Source organism: Plectropomus leopardus, chromosome 23, assembly GCF_026936395.1.
Source record: "Plectropomus leopardus strain MGB_pleo_1.0 chromosome 23, ASM2693639v1, whole genome shotgun sequence".
NCBI lineage: Eukaryota > Metazoa > Chordata > Actinopteri > Perciformes > Serranidae > Plectropomus > Plectropomus leopardus.
In genome coordinates, this window is record NC_142198.1 from 24,030,001 (window position 1) to 24,048,603 (window position 18,603).

Below are 18,603 nucleotides of genomic sequence, written 5' to 3' on the forward strand. Positions count from 1 at the left end.
TAAGGACAGAGGGACATAAGGACAGAAGGACAGAGGGACAGAAGGACAGCTGAATGCTGAGGTGTTATTTAGGGACTGTCAGTTATGTGTAAACCCTGACAGGTTTGATGAGCATGTTATATTTTAAAAAAAGGGTTTTTTAAAAGACTTTTATTGTTTGGTTTTTTTAGGTGATTTTTACTTTTTTTTTTCTTTAATTGTCACTTTTTTCTTTTTTTGTTTAAATTTTTTTTTTTTAAATTTACTTTTTTAAAGAAAGAAATCAATCTAAAATTACAATTTATTAGCAAGAAGCTGTAAAAATGTAAACTATCGCTGTATTTTCATATTTCAGACGGTCCTTGAACACGTCGTGCGTTATTACACAGGTTTGTGAAACAAAGTTCCAAAACTTTTCAAAAACTTTCAAGATATATTTAGTTTTCTGAAAGTTTTCAAGGCCTGGACTTTGCTGTGTGTGTGTGTGTGTGTGTGTGTGTGTGTGTGTGTGTGTGTGTGTGTGTGACTGACCTTATATGGACACTCACAATTTCGGTCCGTTCTCCCATAATACATCAGGTGAGACTTGTTGATGATGCGTACGATCAGCTGATGATGGACGCCACCCCTGGAAACGCCACGGCGACCAGAAAGGAAGGAGTCACGCAGCTCCGCCACCGTCACAGCAGGACGCCGAGCTGAACACACACACACACACATACACACACACACACACACACACACACACACACACATTTTATCTCTCAAATTAAATAAATTCAATTATCGATGCGACGGATCAGAGACGACTTTACTTTTCATTTTTATGTTTTTGTTATTTCTGCTTTTTTTCACGCAGCAGCGTTTTCAGCTCTGTTATAATTTTCTGTCACTTTTTAGTTTGATTTAATTCTCCAGATTTTACCGTAAATTTCTGCTGCTCATGAAGGAGCTCTGTGGGGGCGGACCGAAAAACATGTTAATAACTAAAAAAAAAAAATAGAAACTTTAATAAAATAAAGCAGACAGCGTCGTCTCTTCTCTATCGGCTCTATGTGTCGCCCAAATGTTTTAATAAAAAAATAAATAAATATCAATAAGATTTTTCTCATTTTATTCATTTAAAGTGCAATTTTGACAATTTCTCTGCAACATTTTAATCTGTCTGAAGGTTAACGTCCACACGTACAAATACTCTGATGAATATTTTTACCTCCTTCCTCGTCCTCCTCGTCCTCAGAGGGCGGAGCCTCGCTCCACTGCTCGCCGCTGTAGTCCACGTTGTTCCACAGCGGGAGGAAGACGCTCCGATTGGCTCTCAGAGGAACCCGACCACCTGTCAGCCAATCAGCACGTTACACACAACAGGTACTTTTACTTCACCATATTTCATAAATAAAACCTACTTTTACTCCACTACATTTCTTTAAAAAAATACTTTTACTTTACTGCATAAAAGAAGTACTTTTACTTCACTACATTTCTTCACAAAAAGAAGTACTTTTACTCCTTGACATAAAAGGAAGTACTTTTACTTCACTACATCTTGTAAACAGAAGTATTTTTACTCACTACATTTCAAAAATAAAACATATTTTTAGTTTTCCAAAACTTTTGCAGACCTGGAAAAGCTTTTCACAAATTCCATGACTTTCCAGGACTTAACTGGAGATCAGGATGAAATCTGCTGACCTAAAGGTCCAAACCAGGGCAGAGAGTCCTGATCCGCATCAGACCTCCTGAGTCCTTCATCGCCATCGTCATCGTCACCTGGAGCGCCGTCTGACACGTCCGCGCTCACCAGCCGGTAACTACGGAGCAGTGACATCACTGATGACATCACAGCTGACTGATGATGTCACTGATGACTGATGACATCACAGCTCACCTGTCTCTGTCTCCAGAAGGCCCGCGGCATTCTGGGAGCTGGGCGGCCATGGCGGTGACGAAGGCGGCGTTCCGGAGCGTCGCGCCGCGCCGCAGGACGTTTCTCTCCACCAGCCGGTTCAGACCAGGATCCAGAGTCACCCGGAGCCGACAGTCGCCGTCCGTCAGTGTGACGTCATACAGGTCATCACCTGCAGGAGACACCAGACCATCAAGACCAGACCATCAAGACCAGACCATCAAGACCAGACCATCAAGACCAGACCATTAAGAACAGACCAGGAAGACCAGACCATCAAGACCAGACCATCAAGACCAGACCATTAAGAACAGACCAGGAAGACCAGACCATCAAGACCAGACCATCAAGACCGGACCACCAAGACCGGACCAGTAAAGAGCTGATGATATTTTTGGGGTCGGCAGAATCGTGATTTCAGCTGCAGATAAACTTTGTTTAATAAAATATTTTTAGTTTATTTTCTTTATTAATTTTAACAGATTAAAGTTTTTTCAGCCGTTCGTCGTGTTTTCTTTTCTGTCTCCTGTTTATTGTTTGTTTGTTTTTCGTGTTTGTTTGTTTTGTTAAGTGTTGTTTGTTTGTTTGTTTGTTTTGTTAAGTGTTGTTTGTTTGTTTTGTTAAGTGTTGTTTGTTTGTTTGTTTTGTTAAGTGTTGGTTGTTTGTTTGTTTTGTTAAGTGTTGTTTGTTTGTTTGTTTTGTTAAGTGTTTGTTTGTTTGTTGTTTTGTTAAGTGTTGGTTGTTTGTTTGTTTGTTGTTTTGTTAAGTGTTGTTTGTTTGTTTGTTTGTTTTGTTAAGTGTTGTTTGTTTGTTTGTTTGTTTTGTTAAGTGTTGTTTGTTTGTTTGTTTTGTTAAGTGTTGTTTGTTTGTTTGTTTTGTTAAGTGTTGTTTGTTTGTTTGTTTTGTTAAGTGTTGTTTGTTTGTTTGTTTTGTTAAGTGTTGTTTGTTTGTTTTGTTAAGTGTTTGTTTGTTGTTTTGTTAAGTGTTGTTTGTTTGTTTGTTGTTTTGTTAAGTGTTGTTTGTTTGTTTGTTTTGTTAAGTGTTGTTTGTTTGTTTGTGTCCTCTCTGTGTCTCACCGTTGAGGACGGTCTGGGGGAAGTAGACGGAGGAGCCCTGGTCTCTGCTGTAACGCTGCACGTCCACCACGGACAGGAAGTCCCTGCAGACCGCCACGGAGGACGAGGACGCCTGCGGGACAAACAAACAAACAAACAAACAAAACAAGCAACAGGAAGTCATCAGTAAACATGAAGCTGCTTCAACGACTCGAGTTACAAACACGACAGATGTCTTCAAATAAAAACGATGAATTCTCGAAATCGATTGTCTGCAAGAAATTATAAACATTAAAAAAAACCTTTAACCCTTCGAAACCCAAAGAAACGTCTTTCAGACGCTTTTCACAAACGTGTGATCCTTCGAACCTCAGAAAACTGATTCTTTCAAAAATGTGAGAAAAAGGCAACGAGCACCTTGGTAAGAAATGTGTCAAAAATTGCAAGAATTAAGCAGATTTAGAAAAATATTTCTTTAAAAAGGGGGAAAGTGTCAACGGTGAAAAACATATTATATATAAAATACTTATAATGAATTTAAATTATCACACTTTTGAATTATTTTTTCCAAATCTTGTTTCCCTTTTTTGTTTCTTGTTTTACTTTCTCATCTGTCTTTCTTTCTTTTTTACTAAATTTCAGGTAATTTTCTTGAAAAAGACGTCAGCCCGCTCAGGTGTCAAAGGGTTAAACAACATTTAGAGCTAAAGTTTGTGCAGAAAATGAAAGTGAAGGTGAAGAAACACAAAGTGAGATTTCTCTGGAAGAATTTCAACGTTTTTGTTTGTTTGTTTCTTCTATGACAAAAAAAAACAAGATGCGAGTAAACACACAACGTAAACATGTTGACAGACGCATTAAAAGTGTTTATCAATAATAATAATGATCATTATCATCATTTCACTGATGAGGCTGAGGGACTCCCCTCACAGCCAAACTCCATTCAAACATGGCTCCATTGAAGTTAATCCCAATTAAAGGCAAATTAAAACGCTTCTAGAAAAACATTGAACACATTTCTAAAACTTGAGCATCTTGTGAAAAATTCGGCTCATTAATGATCCACTGAACGCCACATTTTAAACACAAAATCTCGATTTTTAGGTGATTCTCACAGCAGCAGATGAAGGGGACCGTTCTCTAAATCTCGCGATTTTTTGTCAGAATTAAAGCAAAATGATTTTTTAAATGAATCCCGAAACTTCTTATTTAAAGAATATAAGAAGTTACATTGAGCAGTTTTCAGTATTTCGGAGCGCTTTGTCGGTAAAGGAGGCGCCGTTAAATCGGCGGATTATTAAACGGAGTGTGGTCGGTGCGGAGTCCGGAGGCAGAGCGCGTCGATGAGCCGGAAACATCGATAATCAATAATCCGTCCGGGTGGAGATACTGATGATGATGATGATGATGATGATGATGATGATGATGATGATGATGGTGGTGGTGGTGGTGTTGGTGGTGAGGGGGGTTCAGACCTTGTTGGGTCCGGGTCTGGTCCGGGTCAGGGTTCTGTGGAGGACGCAGTCAGGAGCCGCCATGTTGGACAGCCCGAACAATAACAGTGCGGTGCATTATGGGACAAAGACGCAGAGGGTGTGTTACACGATGTTTGTGTTCATTCAGGTACAAAAAACATTCAAGGAAACATGATTATAACAGTCATAACACATCAGAGTCATATTTACTGTCGACGTTAAAATAATCAAATTCACTAAAATAAAACAGAAGACAAAAACTCTGATTGATCCCTCAAAAGTCTCATAAACATTGATTCCAAAATAATCAGAAATGTAATATTCCAGAAACGTCACCACGCAGATGGCAGTTCGGTTACATGGTTAACAAGGGGTTAAGACTAGCTATTAAAAAACATACATATTTGTATATATATATATATATGTATATATATACAGTATTCCTGTTGTCTAAAAGTGGTGGTTGGTTGAAACCTTAAGACAATATTCTGATGAATACACGCTGAAATACTACCTGATCTAACCAGCATTTCACATTAATTCAGACTTGAGTTACAAAACAAATTCTTACGTTTCTTCTTGCAATATTTCTTTTAAATATTTGGTGGGTTTTGTTCTTTAAATTTTTTCATTAATCCTTCAAAAAAAATTGCAGTTTTTTAACAACTTTTGCCATTTTCTTTTTAAACAAAGATTTTTCCTGACTAGTAAACAAAGCACGCCCTCCAGATAACCACGTTTTCTTAAAATAAAAAAAAAGAAACTGTCTGTCAGAAACTGACAGTCCCCGAACACACCATTTGTTATTATTTAGTTATTCCATGACTTTTCCAGGCTTTTAATGACTGTATGAACCCAGGGCCTGGAAAGTTGTCTAATTTCCTGACCTTGGGATGAAACAGCTAGCCTGACTCTGAAAAATGCTCAGATCGATGCCGTGTGAATGTGTTGATGGGCTGTAAGGGTGCCACGCTGAGAAAACCTTTTCCCACATTCACCACAGCTGTAGGGTTTCTCTCCTGTGTGAACTCGCTGATGGATTTTAAGCTCATTCGATGAAATGAAATGTTTCCCGCACTCTTCACACCAGTACGGTTTCTCTCCTGTGTGCGTACGGCGGTGGACTTGTAAGGCGCTCGCCCGGGCAAAATGTTTCCCACAGAAGTCGCACCAATACGGTTTCTCTCCTGAGTGAATACGTTGGTGACGAATCAGCGTGTTTCGTCTCGTGAAAGCCACTCCACATTCGTCACAGCTGTGCCGTTTCTCTCCTGTGTGAATGTATTTGTGGTTTTTCAGGCTGCCTTGAGTGGCGAAAACTTTGTCACACTGGTCACAGCTGTATGGTTTCTCTCCTGTGTGAATGCGTTGATGGGCTATGAAGTGAAACCTGTGCAGGAAAGCTGCTCCGCAGTGGTCACAGCTGTAGGGTTTGTCTCCTGTGTGAATGCCGTAGTGGATTTTTAAGGTTCCTGCTCTGGCGAAACCTTTCCCACACTGGTTACACTTGTGGCGTTTCTCTCCTGTGTGAACACTTTGATGGTTGTTTAGGTGATTTTTACGTTTGAAAGTTTTCCCACATTGGTCACAGCTGTGAAGTTTCTCTCCTGTGTCTCCTCTTCTCTGTTTCTATAGCGACAGACAGACAGGGAGAGTCAGTGAGACGTTATGGCGGAGCGAGTTTTCTGAAACCATAAATAACATTTACAGGAAGTCTGAGGAACATGTCAACAAAGTCAAACAGCTCAGATCAGAGTCATACAGCCGAGAGGAATTTATTGATCCACAGGGGACATTTGTGATTTTTAAGTTTTGCTTAAATATCAAACACATCCGTATCGTCCTGCGTACAAAATGCCCCTTCCAAAATCAAGCCTAAAAATATTATATATGAATATCATTTTCTACTTTCATTGAGTTTATCTTTTTAACCAACATCAGTCCGTCCATTAGTAATCAGAAATATCAAATAATCATGAATTTGTAATATTTTAACCCTTTAAGTGGCAGGTTTTTATCATGATGCCACAATGTTTTTAAATTTTAAAAAAACAACACACAAAAATGTTATTTTCATTTTTCAAGGCTTGAAAGGCATGTTTTCTTACCCAGTCCCTAACAGACCTTCTCCGACGAATAAACTACAGTCCCTAAAAAATACAAAAGAGGCCGTAGTCATCTCAAACAAACCTGTGGGTTGTTCTGTGAGTTCTCGCGAGATCACGAAATGCGCGGGAAAAAAACAGAACAAAGAACAGAGAGCCGACAGTCAGCTGATCAGAGTCACGCAGGAGACAAACCAGGAGATAAAAGCAGTCAGCCGGAGCAGCTCGGACCTGTGAGTCCTGAGACTGACCTGAACATCGGCGGGATCAGAGCACGGGTCTGCTGCTGGTCTTCTGGGGACGTTTCTTCTCCGCTGCTCCGGGATCTGGTCCTCCTCCATCCCGGTCCTGGATTCTGAAACCCACCGGACGCACGTTGGGAGTCTGACTCTGCTGGAAGCCCCGGATGGTGAAGGAATGTCCCGCCTTACTCTGCACATGATTGGCTGCTGGACGATTGGAAACGAGCCGAGCGTTCTAACCCCGCCCCCTGGTTACTGTTGCCAAGGCAACAGATGTAAGGAACCAATGGCTGCTGGAGGTCAATGAAACCACCATCGATACTCTTCATCTGCTTTTTTCATTAATATATGACAGGCTGTTAAAAATAAATATTTATGATTTTAAAAATAATAAATGAATATCTGAAACTTATTTAGGGACTGTTGATTATTTATGGGGGGGGGGGGGGGTTAAAGCACTGAGGAACTTTTTTTATTTCATAACTTTAAATGGCTGTTTTTTGTGTTTTAGTAAAATCAATTTGGCCATTTTTGTCGTTCTTTAAAATTTGGTGGAGATTTTCAAAGAAAAACTTCCATTTTTTCTTTATACATTTTTGGGGGTTTTTAAAGAAATTTTTTTTACACAATTAAACTTTTCTGAATCCGTTTTGTTGAAGGAAATGTGGGCGTGGACGGCGTGTTTCTCTCTCAATGTTCTCTTTGAAAGATTGTTTCTCTTTTTTCTTCAAAAGTTTCGGCCATTTAAAAAAAAAAAAAAAAGTTGTTTTAAAGAAAACACCTTTAATCACAGTCAGAGCGTTGAACAGAAATCATCACGAACGCCGTTAAAACAGAAACATGTTTCCTGCTGCTGTTTTTATTAAATGAGCTGAAAATCACCAGAAATGTTTCCACGTCAGACGGCTGAAACCTCGGAGAGGACCTGACCCCTGACCCCCGACCTCTGACCTCCGACCTCCGACCTCGTTTCTCACAAACATTAAACTGAGACATGTAGCCGCTGCTGATCTGTGTCCTCTCGCGCCTCCTCTCCCAGAGTCCTTTGCTCCGTCAGGTCAGCTGATTGGACGGTTTCGGGTGATCGGAGGACGTTGCAGCTCTTGATGTCTTGACGCAGCTCAGATCTCTCGGCGCTGACGGAGACGCAGCTGGAAGCGTCGACGCTACAATTTCATTTCTGAGAGCAAAAATTCACAGCAAAGACAAACATTTATGAAACTTTTCTTTCAAACAAAAGCTGAGACTTCATCAAGTCTCTTAGTGTCCTTCACACACACAGTTCATACACATTTATAACAACACATTTCCAGGACTTCTCCAGGACTTCTCCAGGACTTTAAGCCAGATGTTTAAGACCAAACATTCTCTGAAACTACCATTGATTTTTATCTATTCTTTTCATTCTTATGTACGGGCTTTACAAAATAGATATTCTCTACAAAAATGAATTCAGACAAGAATGATGACTGAATATTTAAATACAACTTAGGGACTGTTGGTTATGTGGGGGGGGGCAACATTTTAGCAATGTATTAAAAGAAAAAAGATTTTCCTGTAAAGGCCACCAGAAATTATTAAACCAAACATTATCATTGGGTTTTGATATGTCCAAAAGGTCCTTGAACACATCACGCATTCTTATATAGATTTATGCAACAAAAATCCATGACTTTTCCAAAACTTTCAGGGCATATTTAGTTTCCCCAAACTCGTCCAGACCTGGAAATTGCTATTTGCACATTTATTTAAGTTTTGAATTGAAAAAAAAAAAGCCAGAATTTTCCTTAAGGGTTTTGAAAGGTTTATGGTCAGTTCTCACATGAGGGAGTCCCACCGGGTGGACTCTGGTGGTCCAGGACGAGTCAACAGATAAAATGACTTGTTGAAATAACTCGAGGCACTCGACAGGTGACAGGCCGTCTGTGGGAGCCTGGAGAGAAGAAGGACCAAAGAGCCGACTGAAAAATGTTCAAGGTGATTCGGTGTGAGTGCGACGATGAGCTTTCAGGTGCCCTAAAATGATGAAAGCTTTCCCACATTTGTCGCAGCTGTACGGCTTCTCTCCTGTGTGAACGTATTCGTGAGCTTTCAGGTAACTCTTCGTGGCAAAAGTTTTCCCACATTGGTCACACCAGTACGGCCTCTCTCCTGTGTGATCTCGTCTGTGGGTTTGTAAGCTGCGTAGATCCATGAAAGCTTGCTCGCACTGATCACAGCTGTACGGTTTCTCTCCTGTGTGAGTGCGCATGTGGATTTTAAGGTAACTCCCCGAAGCAAAGTTTTTCCCACATTGTTCACAGCTGTACGGTCTTTCTCCCGTGTGAACACGTTGGTGAATTTTTAAGCTACGTGCAGTGATGAAAGCTTTCCCACACAGGTCACAGCTGTGTGGACGCTCTCCTGTGTGAATACGTTGATGAATCACCAAGGAGCCTGATGAAATGAAACCTTTCCCGCACTGGCAGCAGTTATACGGCTTCTCTCCTGTGTGAATACGTCGGTGGACTTGTAAGACACTCCCCTCAGCAAAGGTTTTCCCACAAAACTCACACCAGTGTGGTTTCTCTCCTATGTGAACTCGTCTGTGGACTCGTAAGGAACTCTCCCAAGAAAACGTTGCCCCACAGAAGTCACAGCGGTGCGTCTTCTGTCTGTTGTGAACATGTTGGTGGGTTTTAAAATTACTGATGCATGAAAAAGTTTTCCCACAAAGGTCACACATGTACCGTTTCTCTCCTGTGTGAGTGCGTTGGTGGGCTTTAAGGTTACTCTTGCGAGAAAAAGCAGTCCCACACTGGTCACAGCTGTACGGTTTCTCTCCTGTGTGAATACGCTTATGATCTTTTAAAGACCCTAACTTTGTGAAAGAATTCCCACACAGTTCACAACGGTACGGTTTCTCTCCTGTGTGACTGCGCTGATGGCTTCTCAAGGACCCCGACTCCGTGAAAGATTTCCCACACTGCTCGCAGCTGTAAGGTTTCTCTCCTGTGTGAATGCGTTGATGACTTTTTAAGGTCCCTAACTCTGTGAAAGATTTCCCACAGTGGTCACAGCTGTAGGGTTTCTCTCCTGTGTGAACCCTCTGGTGAATATTTAAATATCCAGATGTTGAGAAGGATTTGTCACAGTGCTGACAGCGGTAACGCTTCAGTCCTCCTCCTCTTCTTCTGTGGTCCTGTAAGAACAGACAGAGTCAGTGAGATGTTACGGTGGACGGACTGGAACGATGTTCATTTTAGATTTCAGTTCAGACTTTTTGATACCGATATTGATGATGTCACCACCTATCAATAATGATAGCTACCATCACTTGTCTCCATAATTTAGTGAAAAAATGACAAGAAATGTTGAGACTTTTATTTAATTACTGCTGGGTAACTGTACAGCAGTGACAATCAACTTACGGCCCAAATTTGGCCCCCAATAAGGTGCCGGGTGGCCCCAAAATCCTTTTCTAATGTACAATCAAAAACAAAGTGATTGACACTGTGAACAGTTTTGCTGCGTCTGACCCCTGACCTCCTGTCACTCTGCAAAGTGGATTAACGGCAGAATAATTTATTCATCAAATTCAAGAGGTGTAAAATAAAAAAACAATACAGGTTTTGATTACTTGATAATGAAAATAATTTGATTGGTTGAGTCATTGTTCGGTCAGCTCGTGTCCTCGACAATCCAGATGTTCCTGTGTCGTTAGTTTGGACGAAGCAGGACACGTTTTACTGAATATTAAAGCGTTTATGGTAAATAAAGAGCAGAACCGACGTCAGATTAAATCTCTGCTAATCTCTTTGACTCTACTTCGAAAATAAAAAACATAAAAGCTGCAGACTCCTCAAATCATCGGCAGATTTATTGATATTTGACTTTATCTGACTCTATTCTCGTGATATCTGACTCTATTCTCGTGATATTTGACTTTATCTGACTTTATTCTCGTGATATCTGACTTTATTCTCGTGATATTTGACTCTATTCTCGTGATATTTGACTCTATTCTCGTGATATTTGACTTTATCTGACTTTATTCTCGTGATATTACTGTTTTTTCTGAAAATGTAATAACTTGATCATCGTAATCTCTGTGAGCGCGCCCCTCATCCTCCGGCGTAGTAAATGGACTGTTACAAAAAATAAAGCCTAAATCGTCGCCATGTTTGTAGTTTTTGGTAGAAACGCTCACCCCCGTCCAAAATGGCGGCGGCTCGCTCTGCGGCTGCGCAGATATTGACGGGTTGTCTCTTCATTGAGAGCTTTTTAAATCCTCCCTGTCCCCACTGTCCTCCACCCGTCTCTGTCCCCATCCACCTGCCCATGTCCCTGTCCCTCGCCCGTGTCTGTCCACCGCACCGGAAGTCCCCTGTCCCCGACAGAAGCTGCAGGCAGAGAAAATGGCGGCGGGCTGAACACTGACCTGAGAGGACGAGCCTGCTGCGGCTCCTCTGGGGACGTTGTTGCTCCGCGGCTCCGGGTTCTGCTGCTCCTCCTCCATCCTGCTCCTGGTCCCGGACTCTGAAACCCACCAGATACTCACTGAGACCAGGCAGGACTCCGCTGCTCCGGGACCAGTATCCAGGAGACCGCGGGACTCTCGCGATATCTGAGAGTCTCGCCCCTCCTCGGCTTCTGATTTTGGTGAAATAAAATCTTTTTAACAAAAACAGAAACTTCTGAATGAGTTACATTTAGCGCCGAATTCACGACAAAGATGTGAATTATTCAGAATCTGTTTAAAGATTTATGTAGTTTCCCCAAAACTCAATAAATCTAAAAACAGGTGATATTTGTTAAAGGGCTCTGGTGACATCACAGCCCAACAGGAAAAGAATTTATTTTTGTTGTTTTTTCTTTTAAAAAATGGCAAATAAAAAATAATAAAACATTTTTTAAAAGAAAAAACACATAGAGGAAAAAAGCCAAACTTTTTGAAAATCTTTGAAAATCACCAAAAAAGAAAGAAAGAAAAGACAAACATAGAGCAGTCAGGGACACCTGTCCTGCTCGCAGGTTACAGACGGTCAGCGTTTCCTCCTAATTATTGTTTTTTTTCTTGATTTATTCATCAAAAAACAGCAAACAGGACCAACAGGCATCGGCCATAACTCCACGGTTCCTCTGCGGCGCGTACGCGTCAGCGTTTTCTGAAGCCTCTGGATGTTGTGACAGTTTTCTCACAGTCGTCACAGCTGGTCACTGCCGGGTCTCTCTCCTGTGTGAATCTGACCGACGATTTTACGAGCGTTTTATTCTGCGCACTCTCGAGACAACAAACAAAGTTACTGTGTTTTGGAGTCTGAAGCGGATCTAAAGTGTAGTTTGAGTTTAGAGTTGTGGTGGACTGGGAGTCCTGGTGGTGGACTGGAGTCCTGGTGGTGGACTAGAGTGCTGGTGGTGGACTGGGAGTCCTGGTGGTGGACTGGAGTGCTGATGGTGGACTGGGAGTCCTGGTGGTGGACTAGAGTGCTGGTGGTGGACTGGGAGTCCTGGTGGTGGACTGGAGTGCTGATAGTGGACTGGTAGTCCTGGTGGTGGACTGGAGTGCTGATGGTGGACTGGGAGTCCTGGTGGTGGACTGGAGTACTGGTGGTGGACTAGAGTGCTGGTGGTGGACTAGAGTGCTGATGGTGGACTGGGAGTCCTGGTGGTGGACTGGAGTGCTGATGGTGGACTGGGAGTCCTGGTGGTGGACTGGAGTGCTGATGGTGGACTGGGAGTCCTGGTGGTGGACTGGAGTGCTGATGGTGGACTGGGAGTCCTGGTGGTGGACTAGAGTGCTGGTGGTGGACTGGGAGTCCTGGTGGTGGACTGGAGTGCTGATGGTGGACTGGGAGTCCTGGTGGTGGACTGGAGTGCTGATGGTGGACTGGGAGTCCTGGTGGTGGACTGGAGTACTGATGGTGTGTGTGGTGGTTTTGTGGGGGTCCTGGTTTCAGGTCCAGGTGGTCTCCGGATGCCCCTCTTCCTGCTGGCTGTTTCCAAAGATGTTTTCTGCCCCTGAAAGTGGCTCTCAGCACGCGGATGTTTGTTCAGCTCTTAGTTTGTATCATCAGTCCTGTTTTTAATCACTGGGGCTGTTCCACCATGATTGACAGCTGTGACAGCCAATCCCTGCGCCAGCATTCAATGAAGCTGCTCATGATTGGTTGGACTGGTGTTTTGGCGGGATAATACTATGAAAATGTGGAAGGATGACGTATTTCACCGCTCTGTAGAGCCGTAGTTTGAGAATAAAGTCGTAATATTGTCAGAGAAAAATTGTAGTATTTTGAGAAAAAAAGTAATATTATAACAATAAAATCACTATATTATAAAAATTAAACCTTAATATTATGTGAATAAAATTGCATTTTTTCAAGAAAAAAGTCATGATTTTACAAAATAAAAGTTGTAATTTTATGAGAAAGTGGATATTATAACATGGAAATAAACATATTGCAAGCAAACTATAAAACAAGCGAGAGCACAGGCAGCTTCCACGGCAACCAGGGACATTGTTAGTATCACCCGAAAACCTTTCAAAAAAGTTTCAACAAGTCACATCCAGAAATCTCAGTGGGGAATGAAATCACTGCAGCCGCGAACAATTGAACTCTAGCTGAATATTTAATTTATACATACATGATATGTACTGATCCACAGCCTATATATATTACTGATACACTCCTATATATTACATAACGATAACATGGTTACAACATTATTTTAAAAGCTCATAACTGACCCAGAACGTGGAGCACGTTGCCCTCTATCTTCATTACAGGTGAATGAGAAAAGACAACACAGCGAAAATTTAACGTCCTCAGCGACTGGTATTTTAACATTTACACTGTTACAGAATTTAATCTTTTTTTTATGATTTTATAAATAACAAATGATATAAAATTGCTTTGGTTTGTTCATCAGAGCTGGGCACCAGTGGTGTTCAGGTGCTCAGCCCAGAGCCAGTCCAAAAAAACAGCCCCACAGAACAAGTCCCATAGAGCCAGCCCCACAGAGCCAGCCCCACAGAGCCAGCCCTACAGAGCCAGCCCTACAGAGCCAGCCCCACAGAGCCAGCCCTACAGAGCCAGCCCCACAGAGCCAGTCCTACAGAGCCAGCCCTACAGAGCCAGCCCCACAGAGCCAGTCCTACAGAGCCAGCCCTACAGAGCCAGCCCCACAGAGCCAGTCCTACAGAGCCAGCCCCACAGAGCCAGTCCTACAGAGCCAGCCCCACAGAGCCAGTCCTACAGAGCCAGCCCTACAGAGCCAGCCCCACAGAGCCAGCCCTACAGAGCCAGCCCCACAGAGCCAGCCCCACAGAGCCAGTCCTACAGAGCCAGCCCCACAGAGCCAGTCCTACAGAGCCAGCCCTACAGAGCCAGCCCCACAGAGCCAGTCCTACAGAGCCAGCCCCACAGAGCCAGTCCCACAGAGCCAGTCCCACAGAGCCAGTCCTACAGAGCCAGTCCTACAGAGCCAGCCCTACAGAGCCAGCCCCACAGAGCCAGTCCCACAGAGCCAGCCCCACAGAGCCAGTCCTACAGAGCCAGTCCTACAGAGCCAGCCCTACAGAGCCAGCCTTACAGAGCCAGCCCCACAGAGCCGGTCCTACAGAGCCAGCTCCACAGAACCAGTCCTACAGAGCCAGCCTTACAGAGCCAGCCCCACAGAGCAAGCCCCACAGAGCCAGCCCCACAGAGCCAGCCTCATAGAGCCTGCCCTACAGATCGTAGCGTCTGCTCTTTCCACGTTGATAAGGACGTAGATTTGTGTAATCTGACCAGTATCCTTATATACATTCTCATTTTTTAAAACAGGGTCTCTGAGTCAGTTGGAACAGCTTCCCTGGCTCTGACCCACTTCTTCCAGGACCTCCCCTGCTGCCTGGAGGGGAGAGGATGGTGGCCTCATGGCTACAGTTTGTGACGAAGGTGCAATTTTGGAAGGTGGGGGGCGGGAGTGAATTTGTTTGTGAACTTTGAGGTTAAAACCCCGAGAAAACGTCTTCCCACACTGGTCACACCAGTACGGTTTCTCTCCATTGTGAAGGCGTCGGTGGATTTCTAGGTTCCCTAAAGTGATGAAAGCTTTGTCACATTGGTCACAGCTGTATGGTTTTTCTCCTGTGTGAGTACGTTGGTGAGCTTTAAGTCTACTGCTCTGAGGAAAAGCTTTCCCACACTGGTCACACCAGTACGGCTTGTCTCCTGTGTGAATACACTGGTGGATTTTAAGTTCGCCCAGTGATTTAAAAGCTTTATCGCACTGGTCACACCCGTAAGGTTTTTCTCCTGTGTGAACACGTTGGTGGATTACTAGTTTATCTTGAGTGAGGAAAGCTTTCTCACACTGGTCACAGCCGTAAGGTCTCTCTCCGCTGTGAATACGCTGATGGATTTTCAGGTAACTCGATGTGGTGAAAGCACTGTCGCACTGGTTGCAACTGTACGGTTTCTCTCCACTGTGAATACGTCGGTGGACTTGTAAGGCACTTCGCCGGGCGAAAGCGTTCCCACAGAGGTTACACCTGTACGGTTTCTCTCCGGTGTGAATGCGCTGATGGGATTTCAAATGCCCCAGCTGTGTAAAAGAGAGTCCACACAGGTCACATTTGTACGGTTTTACTCCTGTGTGGACGTGTTGGTGAGCGTCTAGTTTACCTCGAGTGGAAAAAGCTTTGTCACACAGGTCGCAGCTGTAGGGTTTCTCTCCTGTGTGAATATGCTGGTGGGCATTTAAGGTGGTCAACTGAGCAAAAGCATTCCCACATTGGTTGCAGGTGTAGGGTTTCTCTCCTGTGTGAATGCGCTGATGGGTTTTTAGTTGATGGGACTGAGTGAAAGTTTTCCCACAGTGGTCGCAGATGTGGAGTTTCTCTCCTGTGTGAACTCTCTGATGGATCTTTAAATATGCAGACGTAGTGAAGGACTTGTCACAGTGCTGACAGCGGTGACATTTAGGTCCCATTCGTCCTCTTGGTTTCTATAGCAACAGACAGACAAACAGAGAGAGACAGTGAGATGTGATGACAGAGTGAGTTATCTGAAACCATAAATAACATTCAGAGTATCCTCTGACGTTCACGTGGAGCTCCTTTAACTCTGAGTCCGTCTGTCTACCAATATCTTAAATTTGATTCTATAATTGAATTACAGAAAAAGAACAAACCTTTGATTGTTAAATTGTGGGACAAAAAGCAGTACAACAGATTAAAAAGTTCTTGCAAACAACTAAAAACCTGAACTAGACACGTTTTACGAGGTCACAATGACCTTTGACCACCAAATTCTGATCAGTACATCAGTGAGTCCAAGTGGACGTTTGTGCCAAATTTGTGGAAACTCCTACAAGGCCTTCTAGAGTTATCACATCCGAGAAAATGCAGCAGACGAGGTTTGATTTGATCTCTATGGTGTTTATTTCCTGAAAAGCATTTTTATTTGCTTCATTTATCTTTTGTTTGTGTTTTGTCGTCATCACTTTTTGCATTGTTTATTCAGGGCAGACATCTTTATAACTCTCTCTCGGGTTTTTATCTCACCTGCACAACCTGTTTTAATCGGTTGCTGTACTGTTATGGTTTTGTTGTGCAAAAATAAATCAATAAAAAAAATAAAATGTGTGCATTAGTAAAAACTAAACAATAAAATAGATTGTGCGCACTGGTGAAATATAAAATAAAATATGTGCATTACTTAAACTATAATATAAAATGTGTGCATTAGTAAATCATATAAAATGAAATGTGTGCATTAGTAAAATTATAAAAGGAAGTAAAATTTGTGCATTAGTCAAATAAAATAAAATGCATGCATGAGAAACAAATAAATAAATTACATGTGTGCATTAGAAACATATAAGATAAAGTAAAAATGTGTGCATTGGTAAAAAAATATAAAATTCAAGTAAAATGTGCGCAATAGTAAAAATCTAAAGAAAATACATAATGAATTTAAATGTGTGCATTAGTAAAAATCTAAAATAAAATGTCTATTTGCAAAAATATGAAACAAAATAAAAACGTGTCCATTAAGTTTCAATTTTACACCAATATTTAAAACAGGAATAAACTTTTATTTTATCAGTTCATGAATACAAATGTCTCCATCTGCTGGACAAACACCAGCACTGTCCCCCGCTGTCCTCACGGACAGATTTAACGTCTCAGGCAGAAACACGTCTGCAGATTTCACCTCTGGGATCATCTGAACACTCCTCCTCCCTCATTTTATGTTTTCACCGCTACAATAAAGGTTGATAATTTAAAGCGTTCATGCACACGTTTTAACGGCCCTGACATCTTGAGAAATGTGCTTTTTGCTAAAATATCGTCAATTTATGTTGGTCTCTTTTGGTTGGATGTTCATCCATGAAAAACGTGAGCTGTGCTTCAGGAAAGGGACGCTGTTTTGTAGCAAATTTCCCTCAAGCTTGAAAAAAGGCAGAACGCTTCGTTTAAAGAGCGAGCTGAAAATCATTTCTGATCTTTGCCATGAAATGAATTATTTGACTGCTGCAGCTGTGACACACTGTGTGCATGAAACCAAAATAAAAGAAATCAATCAATCATATATATAAATATATATATACACACATATATATTTGATAAAGTTTATAGTCAGGGCTGGCTCAGGCTTGCCTTGGACCAGCCCCTAGTTAGGGTGGCGGGGGACTTTCTATGACACACTGAGCTCCTTTTTCCTTCTCTCGCTCTCCTCATCTGTAAACACTCGTCTTTTTACGGCATTAAACTAACTCGGCCTTTTCTCCGGAGCGCTCCTGCTCCCTTGTTTCCTAGTTTTCTTGGATCCTGGCTGCAGTCTTGGCTGCGCCTGATCCTGGTGATATCTGTGCTGGTGTTGTGATCCTGCCTTTGGTTGTGCTCGGGCTGAGGCTGCACTGATACTGGACCCAGGGCTCGCCCTGATCCTGGTCTTGGTTTAGCTGTTGCTGTGGTCCTGAAGAGGGATCCGTCATCATCCTCTGCATCCTCTGAAGCCCTCTGAGGAAACCGTGTTTTGTGAAAACGGACTTTATTAATTAAAACTGATGTGACATTTATGATTAGCGCTGATGTTGGTGGAAAAATTAAATTTAGTGACAGTAAAACATCATACAAATGTAAAAAATTTTAACGCTTGATTTTGAAAAGCTTGTTTTAAGTGCCGAGTGTGTGTGATATTGAAGCGGGCTATAAGGGGTTAATGTTCCCCTGCAGCTGCAGACTGAGCACAGATCCACCTCAGCAGCACAATGCTAAAGCTAAAGCTAAAGCTAAAGCTAATGCTACTTCCGCCATCGTAGATCAGCCGGACTCGGAGCCGCAGCTGGTTTATGGTGGACTGGGAGTCCTGGTTTTGGACTGGAGTCCTGGTGGTGTGTGGTGATTTTGTGGGGGTCCTGGTCTCCGGATGCCCCTCTTCCTGCTGGCTTTAGTGTGGTTGTGGTGAAGAGCTGAACACTGACCTGAGAGGACGAGCCTGCTGCGGCTCCTCTGGGGACGTTGTTGCTCCGCGGCTCCGGGTTCTGCTGCTCCTCCTCCATCCTGCTCCTGGTCCCGGACTCTGAAACCCACCAGATACTCACTGAGACCAGGCAGGACTCCGCTGCTCCGGGACCAGTATCCAGGAGACCGCGGGACTCTCGCGATATCTGAGAGTCTCGCCCCTCCTCGGCTTCTGATTTTGGTGAAATAAAATCTTTTTAACAAAAACAGAAACTTCTGAATGAGTTACATTTAGCGCCGAATTCACGACAGAGATGTGAATTATTCAGAATCTGTTTAAAGATTTATGTAGTTTCCCCAAAACTCAATAAATCTAAAAACAGGTGATATTTGTTAAAGGGCTCTGG

General features: G+C 42.8%; 3 protein-coding genes across 3 annotated transcripts in view; all 3 read right to left on the bottom strand.

Moving 5' to 3' along the window:
* Positions 1 to 4,554, bottom strand: part of LOC148185811 (RPA-related protein RADX-like) — a 13,313-nt gene extending 8,759 nt beyond the window's left edge. The window contains 6 exon segments of the mRNA XM_088073405.1: positions 511 to 677; positions 1,193 to 1,315; positions 1,672 to 1,790; positions 1,868 to 2,057; positions 2,962 to 3,073; positions 4,416 to 4,554. Coding sequence (XP_087929531.1) covers positions 511 to 677; positions 1,193 to 1,315; positions 1,672 to 1,790; positions 1,868 to 2,057; positions 2,962 to 3,073; positions 4,416 to 4,478 — 774 coding nt within the window. The 5' untranslated portion in view covers positions 4,479 to 4,554.
* A 776-nt stretch (positions 4,555 to 5,330) lies between these two features.
* Positions 5,331 to 7,114, bottom strand: LOC148185812 (uncharacterized). Its single transcript, XM_088073512.1, has 2 exons — positions 6,772 to 7,114; positions 5,331 to 6,044 (listed from the first exon to the last, which is right to left on the bottom strand). Exons 1-2 carry the CDS (start codon positions 6,958 to 6,960, stop codon positions 5,340 to 5,342), a joined length of 894 nt encoding a protein of 297 aa, XP_087929638.1. The 5' UTR covers positions 6,961 to 7,114; the 3' UTR covers positions 5,331 to 5,339.
* Positions 7,115 to 7,601: 487 nt separating this feature from the next.
* Positions 7,602 to 18,427, bottom strand: LOC121938567 (uncharacterized). Its single transcript, XM_088074050.1, has 6 exons — positions 18,217 to 18,427; positions 14,589 to 15,732; positions 12,380 to 12,651; positions 12,128 to 12,329; positions 11,183 to 11,415; positions 7,602 to 9,943 (listed from the first exon to the last, which is right to left on the bottom strand). Exons 1-6 carry the CDS (start codon positions 18,292 to 18,294, stop codon positions 8,735 to 8,737), a joined length of 3,138 nt encoding a protein of 1,045 aa, XP_087930176.1. The 5' UTR covers positions 18,295 to 18,427; the 3' UTR covers positions 7,602 to 8,734.
* Between the last annotated feature and the right edge of the window lie 176 nt (positions 18,428 to 18,603).

What these genes read in the sequence shown, in the direction of transcription:
- LOC148185812 (XM_088073512.1), bottom strand. Translation starts at nt 6,960, where the DNA reads ATGTGCAGAGTAAGGCGGGACATTCCTTCACCATCCGGGGCTTCCAGC. An exon ending in CTGATCCCGCCGATGTTCAG is followed by an intron (nt 6,045 to 6,771) that starts GTCAGTCTCAGG and finishes CTGTCGCTATAG; the next exon opens with AAACAGAGAAGAGGAGACAC.
- LOC121938567 (XM_088074050.1), bottom strand. Translation starts at nt 18,294, where the DNA reads ATGGAGGAGGAGCAGCAGAACCCGGAGCCGCGGAGCAACAACGTCCCC. An exon ending in GGGTCAGAGCCAGGGAAGCT is followed by an intron (nt 12,652 to 14,588) that starts GTTCCAACTGAC and finishes TCAGTACTCCAG; the next exon opens with TCCACCACCAGGACTCCCAG. An exon ending in AGTCCACCACCAGGACTCCA is followed by an intron (nt 11,416 to 12,127) that starts GTCCACCACCAG and finishes TTTGTTAAAAAG; the next exon opens with ATTTTATTTCACCAAAATCA.